The sequence below is a fragment of the Triticum aestivum genome, chromosome 3D (genome assembly GCF_018294505.1).
Source record: "Triticum aestivum cultivar Chinese Spring chromosome 3D, IWGSC CS RefSeq v2.1, whole genome shotgun sequence".
Classification (NCBI taxonomy): Eukaryota; Viridiplantae; Streptophyta; class Magnoliopsida; order Poales; family Poaceae; genus Triticum; species Triticum aestivum.
This window is the reverse complement of record NC_057802.1, coordinates 580,479,297-580,487,715: the sequence shown is the minus strand read 5'-3', so window position 1 is coordinate 580,487,715 and position 8,419 is coordinate 580,479,297. Positions and strand designations below refer to the sequence as shown.

General features: G+C 46.2%; 1 protein-coding gene across 1 annotated transcript; it reads left to right on the top strand.

Annotated features, from left to right (window-relative positions):
• Positions 1–366: 366 nt before the first annotated feature.
• LOC123076571 (B3 domain-containing protein Os03g0620400-like) lies at positions 367–4,518 on the top strand. Its single transcript, XM_044498746.1, has 7 exons — positions 367–556; positions 1,357–1,454; positions 2,126–2,272; positions 2,390–2,672; positions 2,816–3,012; positions 3,409–4,023; positions 4,138–4,518. The coding sequence occupies exons 1-7, from the start codon at positions 367–369 to the stop codon at positions 4,432–4,434; spliced, it is 1,827 nt and encodes a 608-aa protein (XP_044354681.1). The 3' UTR covers positions 4,435–4,518.
• Positions 4,519–8,419: the final 3,901 nt, after the last annotated feature.

Sequence of the window (8,419 nt, the reverse complement as noted above, 5' to 3'; positions counted from 1 at the left end):
GATACGGATGTATCTAATACTAAAGCGTGACTTGATACATCCGTATTTAGATAAATCTAAGACAAGAATTTTGAGACGGAGGGAGTACAAATCAATAAAAATGAGGCAATAAATCTATCGTGTCCTGCTCTGCCATTTCGTCGAATAGGACGTGGGTAGACTCGGCTATTCACGGGGTTGTCCGCGTCCGGTGGAGTTACGACGAATCATACAAAATGTCAAGCATATCATGTTGCGTCGAGTCATCTGGAATCCTCGGCCATTTGGACGACGAACAAACTCGGTCGCAAGCGAGGCAGATGTCATGTTCTCGGTAGCGGGGCAGACACGGACAGTGCAATCGACCGCAACGGACTAGACGCGTCCATGTCGATGTGGACCACCTCCTTATCTGTAGCCTCCCGCTCGTGCTACTTCCCTCGCCGCTCCCTCCGGATGACGTTCTCTGCCTTGAAACTGACCACCATTGAGTGCGCCGAGGCATCATCCATGCTAGCAGTGGAGGACGGGGTACTCGGCGATGACATATATGAAGCTAGACGCGGGCAGCGGTGCGGTCGGTGAACAATGGTGAAGAACGGTGAAGGCTCGGACACGAGAAATGGTGGATGGCTATAGATTTTGATGGACTAGGTTAATTTGGATGGATTAGGACGGGTTCGATTTGTCGGCCCTGACGTGGCGGACGCGTCCGGGCGCCCCAAGTCTTCCATATTCACCATTAGATATGGGCTGGGTTTGAGGTGTGACTGACAGCCGAACGTGTATCGCCTGCTTGAGGGGGCCGGTTGGACCACATTTTCTGCGGGACAGATCAGTGAAATGTGGATGATTTGGGTCATCGTTCTGCACAAGGCCCACCCAGCTAGATCAACCCCTCTTCCATCACATCCTAATCCACGTCGGTCTTCCCACCCCTAAACAAAACGTCAGTCTTCTCATCAGATAAATCAAGAGAGAAAATAAAGGTGAGCCTCCATCGTGTACCGGAGACGGAAGGGGGTGGAGGCGACGCGAGGCAAACACAGTGGGCACTGGGGGGGCAGGCGACGCGGGCCCTCGTCGTCCGATGTTGGAAAGCAGAGAGTCAGCGATGCTGCTGCGTGGTGGTCGCTTGGTTTTCAGGCGAAGAGTCAAGAAGGCGTCCGTTATGCTTTTGGACGCCTGGATATGTAAGCCATGTCCGTCCCTCTATCTCCTCTCCCCTTCTTCCTCCGGCAGTACCATGTCCACAGGCCATATGCTTCTCCACTAGGTTGCTTGTCATTTTTAACCTACTACTCCCCGTTACCTTCTCAATATGTTCAGTTCGAGTTGTCCTAGATCTGTTTTTATTTCCTTTTATTGTTCCTGCAGGTTATGCTATATTGGTTTCCCGATTATTGGCGGCTGGTTCTGGAATTTCTTTCAGGAGGATTCTTGAGCTGACTACTTGCAACGTCTGCCCTGACCAGGTTAGTTAGCATGGAATGCCAAGTGAAGATGAGTTCCTGGTCCACCGTATGCTGTAGTATGTAGGGGAGTGGCAAGACATTTCCTTTAAGCTATTAGCTAGGCGTGATCTATATCTCCATCCTGTAAAGTTTTTTTTCTTTGGTAAGTTCTGGTACTGTTAGAACTAATTAGGAATACAGAGGGGTCCCTGTGCACACTCTGAATTTCCGTGGTATTCGCAAAGACATTGGAATAATATACAAAATAAGTCTAGAGGGGTTCACATGGACCGCTCTTGTATTCGCAATGCCTTGGGAGTAAACCCTTCTTATATTCCCAATGTCAATGAAAATGCAAGAGGAGTTTACATGATGAAAAGGGTCTATGAAAAAAAAAACATTCGGTAATATGTACGCAAGGACCTTTTTTATGGCAAGTTATGTTGTCGTGAGGATGACAATTTCCTTTAGCAAGCCAAGATTTGCCAATTGCTTGCTAAAGGAAATTGCCACCCTCGCGACAACATAATTTGCCATAAAAATGTTTGATTTGCCATGCTAAAAAAGTCTGACATTTGATTTGTATAGTGAAATCCAAAACGTTATGTTGGAAAACATCACCAAGTAGGTAAGACTGTAAGAGTTACTCACTTCATAAATGACTAGCCTTGGCCTGTCTGTTTACCTTTTAGTCCGATGGAGCTCCCTTCATAAGAGAAGCTTTGGAAGGACATTCTGCATTCGTGCTAGGCAGCGGTTTTGATAGGATGGAAGAACTGTCAGGTCTTGGATGTTTCGAGTTCTTCGTGATCATACTTCCTAATTTCTTGAAGAAACTGGTACAGATCCCACAATCTCTTACTTCCTGTTTCATCTTCGTATTCCATTTCTGCGCTTTGATCTTCTGTGACTGGTTCAACACTTTGTTATCACCAGCTGTTTAATCCTCTTTGCAGAGGCTTCCTGACAAGTTCGTAGCGGTGCACGACGGCCGTGAGCCCCGGGAAGTGAAGCTGCGGGAGGCCGGGTGCCAGCATCGCTTGTGGGACGTCGAAGTAGTCTTCGACGCCGACTGCCACATGTACCTGAGGCACGGCTGGGAGCAGTTCGCCCGCGCTCATGATCTGCGGCTCGGACACTTCCTCGTCTTAAGCTATGACGACCGCCCAGCCGTGCTAACAGTGAAGGTGTTCGATGGAAGCATGTGTCGCAGGCACTACCAGCATGGCGATGTTGCCAGTACGTGCCTGTTTAAGTCATGTTAGTGTGAATCAGCAAAAGACGCCTGCTGTATCTTATACTGATGAGGAATTTCCAGCTCAAATTTCTTCTTAAATTAAATCAGTTATCCACTTACCCTTTATTCTCTTACTCTTGAAAAGAGAATCCATCTGCAGATGAGTCTGTGCAGTTGAATGATGTTCAGATGCCCTCGAAGGATTATTTCTTATCAGGGAAATGTGATCTTACAGTAGCACAGAAGGCAAAAATACATGAATTCATCGCTGAAATTCAACCTAAAATTCCAGTGTTTATTGTACTGATAAAGAAGAGCAATATAGACCGGCGTGGTACTCTGGTACGTTAGTTTCACCATCCATATTCTCTATCCCCCCACCTTTTAATCTCTCTCCACTTTGTAATTCCTTCAACCCTAATGAAATGAAAAGCTGCCCTGTCAGCATTTCGTCAAAATAAAAATAAAAATGAACTGCTCATTGTCTGTAGATACGTCCATTTTCTTTATCATACAGTTTACGGAAGTTAGTGTTTTGGTTTTAGCTCAAAACTTCTGAAGGATACGTTTGCAACAAAATGCATATGCATTACTAAATCAACGTTATCAGTTGAAGGAATGTGTATGGAAGAATTTAGCCTTTGTTACTGTGTTAACTTCTTACTCCTTGGTGCTTTAGCTCTCAGATATAACAAGCTTGACAGTATCATAATTACATTATGTCCCTTTTTCAATTAGGGGGTATCTAAGGAATATGCTCTCAAATACTTTCCATGTGAAGATACAAATATCATTCTCCAGTTGCCTAGGAAAAACAAGGCTTGGAAATGCAGATTGCATATCAGGCCATCCAGCATATCTAATCCAGGTCGGCGCAGCCTTAATTGGGGCCCCTTTGCTTGTGACAATGATGTGAGGGAGGGTGATATCTTCCTCTTTCAACCAATGACAAATGTTAAGCAGAGAAGATTCCTGGTGACCGTACATCTAATTCACAATGCGACCCGTGATCATTCCCCTTGTGGAAGAACCGACATTGGCACAAATCGCGGAAGTACAAGTGCCAAGATGGGCGGTGTGAAGGAGGAACCACCCATCAATGGTACTAAAATGTTGCAACTGTTAGGATGCATGTGTCACACTTCGGAACATGAAGAGCATGAAGTCTCTGAGGATTCTGAGCGAGCTTCTGAGCCTCTCTTCATCTTGGCTGAAAGAGCTTCTCTATCACCAGAACAGAACTTGAAATGTCTGGAGAAAGTTGAGGAGATTAAGTTCAAACCGCCCTTTTATGTTGCCATCATGAGCAAAAGCAGTGTGTGTCAGCGTGGCAGCCGATGTTCTGCGAAGCTAGTAAGTTCAGGGAAAACATTTTCTCTTCCTTTCTGTCAGTTCCTCAATTGCAACAAATCTCCCAAGTATCTCTGCACCGGTGTCAGTCTAACATTTGCCCTGTGTTCTAAACAGCACTTTGGCTCTCAGTATGCGGCCACATATCTAGTTCAGAAGTTTGCTGCTGGCCTTCATCGTGAAAAGAATAGTTCAATCAGTTTGGTGCTTCAGCGGGAGGGTAAGAGCAGATCATGGCCTACCAAGCTGCAATGTAAGTATCGCATGGGAGACACTTGCAATCAGATGACCTATCTCAATGGATGGACGTCTTTTGCCCGCGACAACCACCTGCGGGTGGGGGACATCTGTCTCTTCAAGCTGATGGATAATGAGGAGCAGCTGAGTATGATGGTCTACATCGTCCGCCGCTAGAAATGTTAAGCATGTCTTGCATGCTGCTGCTGCAATGATCTTGAACTCTGGGAGAGTGGAAAACTCTGTGTGGCTTATATCCAAATGACGGGCTCGTACGTACAACAAGAAACTTATCTGCTTATCTATATCATTAGAAGTTATCTTAGTGTTTTCTTACTTCTGCCAGAACTTCCTTTTAATCAGTGTAATTTGTATGGTTCAAGTTTGAACAAATTATTATGTGTTGCTAAGGTTGATTTGACTTGCCCGTCAAAGAAAAAGGTTGATTTGACTGAACTTTTCTTTACGGGATTCACTGTGAGAAATGTTAGCCTTGCATGCTGCTGGTACGTTGATCTTGAACTCTCTGAGCGAAAGGTATGTGGCCTTTCTCCAAACGAGGCAGTCATTGATCAGGAAACTTACCTGTTTATCATTAGACGATTATATTGGTGGTTTCTTGGTTCTGTGAGAACTATGTTAATTGAGAGTGCTTTGGATGGGTCCGTTTGACCAATCTGTGATGTGTTGCTGACTGCTGATGTTCGGAGGCACAGTGGATTCTCTGCAGCAGCGAGAGGATTTGTTTTGAGAATATGGAATACTGCTGCCGTGTGTCGGTGTGTGTGTACATAGAAGGGCCCAGAAAGAATTTGAGGCACACGAGTAAATGTACTGTTCAGACAGAAAAGGTGAAAAAAAGGGGCACTCTTTAAATATGATCCGTATTTAGTCTCAGTTGGAAATAAGAAGATACGAGTAGCAGTGAATTGCCTCTTGGGCATTGCCTTCTCTTCATAGACAGAATTACAAGTTGTACTATACAACAAGATGAGATCACAAAGAATCAATCAGATATGATATGCTAATGATCATATTCCTAAGAATGGAGATATTTACGTCAACACTCCACACAATCTCAACAGGCTGCGTCGTAATTTCTCCAGCATGACTTTTGTAGTAGTAGTAGGTTTAGTGAAGGCATATGTCACTTGATCACTAGAAGACACAAAACTAACAACCAATGCTCCTTGTGCCACCTTTTCTTCGAGGAAGTGGAAGTCCACCTCAATATGCTTCGTCCTTGCATGAAATGCCGGGTTTGCACTTAAGTAGGTGGCGCCCAAATTATCACACCATAAAACCGGTGGAGCTGGTAGGGATACTCCCAGTTACCTAAGCAAAGATTGCACGTAAGTAGCTTCAGCAGCACCATTTGCAAGAGCCTTGTATTCTGCCTCGGTAGATCGTGAGACTGTCGGTTGTTTTCGAGCATTCCATGAAACCAAGTTAGGCCCAAAGAAGACCAGAAAACCGCCCGTGGAGCGTATGTCATTGGCAAATCCCACCTAGTCAGCATCCGTGAAGACACTCGAAAGTGTGGAGCTTGACTAGCGAATGTTAAGTCCAGTGGTCACAGTACCCTTGATATACCTTAGTATGCCTTAACAGCCTCCCAATGCACATCAGTGGGTTTGAACAGATATTGACGCAGCTTGTTTATTTATGGCAAACGAAATATCAGGATGAGTGGGCGTGACATACTGCAACCCTCGAACCATACTCCAGTAGTTGAAGGCATCATCAAGAGTGAGTGGAGTACCAAGATGTGATGCCAACTTAATGACATGGAAGTAGAAACCTTCTTTCAATCCTCCATATGTGCGCGATGAAGAAGGTCATTAGCATACCTGCGCTGAGAAAGCACCATTCCCCCTGAATTATAGATGGCTTCACACTACTGGAAAAAGGCTTATAAGTAACCTCTAATGAGTGGCGGGCTCTGCCTGGAACCTTCCACAGCTATTTTAGAAAAGTATCAGTGACGGGTATTGTTACTTGACCGTCACTGGTTCTTACACCACAGTGGCGGGCGCAAATAAGCACCCGCCACTCTTACACTCTTCCGAATTTCTTCATGGGCGAAACACGGTAGTGGCGGTCGCCTTCTACATGCCCGCCACTGTTGCCTGGCCAAGGCAATGGTGGGCAGTGAAAAGCGCCTGCCACAGCTATATTCAGGTGACCCGCGTTCTATTTGTTTCAATTTTTCAAGGATTAGCAGTGGCGTAAATAACCATCCGCCACTCCTGCGAACTGTGGGAGCATAAGACTTGTGCAAACCGACTTTGGGCTGTACGTGTAGAGCAAGCCGGCACACACTAAAAGCTACTCCCTCTATCTTAAAATATAAGACTTTTTTGGTCTAAATGTTTAGTGCATATACAATTGGATTTGGCAAATCTGATCCCTCAAACACCTGCGGACGCGTCCGCTGAAAGTGACCGGCCATGCCTTAAATAATTGATTCCATAACTGAATACCTTAAATTAGAAATCTCAAATATATACTATTACATGATCAATCTTTAAGCGAAGCTCGTCCGACTCCGCCGTGTCCATGTCCGGCGGCCGGCTGCGCCCGTCAGACTGTTGGTCCGATCACCGGTGAGGTAGAGTAGGACATGGGACACGAGCGGCTCACGGGACTCAAGGCGTCACCATCTCCTATGCCCTACTCTTCCTCGTCGGAGCCCGGAACCCTGACGATGCTGATGGATGTCAGATCAATGATGGATCCATCCTCGGACGAGCCGGCGACATCCACCATGACGCGGTTGAGGCGCCCGGATTGGTGCACCATACGGGGGCCCGGAGAATGTGACTCCGCCTCGCCAACGTCCACCGCCACAAGGGCTGCCGCCGCCTCCCGCGCCCGCTACCTCGCATGGCAGGCACGCCACGTCATGTTTGCGTCAGCCGACGTCCATGTTTCGTACACCTCCATCTTGGCGTGGGCAGCAAAGACACTACTGCAGGAATGCCCAGCAGTGGCGGGTGCAAAAATTCTAGTAGTGGCGGGCCAGGCTCTCAGGGCCACCCGCCACTGACCTCCTGCCCCTGCTAAGGGGGCATCAGTGGCGGGCACCTGCCCGCCACTGGTAGGTCCCTAACAGTGGCGAGCAGGGCAACCTGCCCGCCGGTGTTGACGATCTCATAGCAGTGGCATGCAGCCGTACCTATGGCGGGTGAGTATCCGCGCCAGCCAGTATCATGCGAAGTACGAGCGGCGGGCTCTTGTTTGTGCCCGCCACTTATTGATGCACCAGGCTAGAATAAAAAACGCTTAGCTGATGCAAATAGGGGAAATTATCAATTAAATGCGAGCAAATCAGGAATAACTAGTGGTAATCACTGGAAATAAAGAACGAGAAGTACATTAAGAATAAACGAGTTACACAAAATACATGCTCATCAACTAGATTGTGCATGACGCCAAATATGTTTAGTCACAGTTTCGGTTTTGCCCATTGCAATGCGCTAGGTAAGGCTCTTTTGTTGGTTGGAAACATCTTCTTCAGAGTTATAATAGAATAGGCCAGACGTGAAGCAGACCTCCTTGTTTATGATAGCCGCTAGCTTGACTTGTAGTTCTTCGAGCACTAAGCCAGCTTCAGGTTGATTTTTTTGTGCTTCTTGACCCCATTTGAGGATTTTATCATGCTGATTTAACATTTTCGTGAACCGTATGAATTCTTCCATGTGAATGCAGGTGTAGAAGCCACAGGCCAGACTAGTCGGCAGTTATTGCATACAAGATAGTGTTCCATTTGAAGGCAATCATTTTCTTTCCACTTCCTTTGTAGTGTTTCTCAACCGTGTGGCCTCCTGTAGTATTTCAATAAAAAATACAATCATCGAGAAGGTCCTTCAGGAGGGACCAGTCTTTTCCTGGGCTCTTCGTGGAATCCAGCAAGTAACAATTTTCCACCTTTGCGGTCTTAGCATGAAAGTGCGTTATATCGACTAGAGGGGGGGTGAATAGGCTATTTTTATGAATTCTTCACTGAGGAATTTGCCAGTGAGGAAATTCCTTAGAGAAGAACTACTTGCAGCGGAATAAGTACTCAAAAGTATGCATAGCAGAACACAAGCATGGCCATCATGATGAAATGAAGAGAAGCATAGAGTACAGAAAGCGTAAACACAGGATAACACAGGAT

What these genes read in the sequence shown, in the direction of transcription:
- LOC123076571 (XM_044498746.1), top strand. Translation starts at nt 367, where the DNA reads ATGTCGATGTGGACCACCTCCTTATCTGTAGCCTCCCGCTCGTGCTAC. An exon ending in CTAATTTCTTGAAGAAACTG is followed by an intron (nt 2,273 to 2,389) that starts GTACAGATCCCA and finishes TCCTCTTTGCAG; the next exon opens with AGGCTTCCTGACAAGTTCGT. An exon ending in GCCGATGTTCTGCGAAGCTA is followed by an intron (nt 4,024 to 4,137) that starts GTAAGTTCAGGG and finishes TGTTCTAAACAG; the next exon opens with CACTTTGGCTCTCAGTATGC.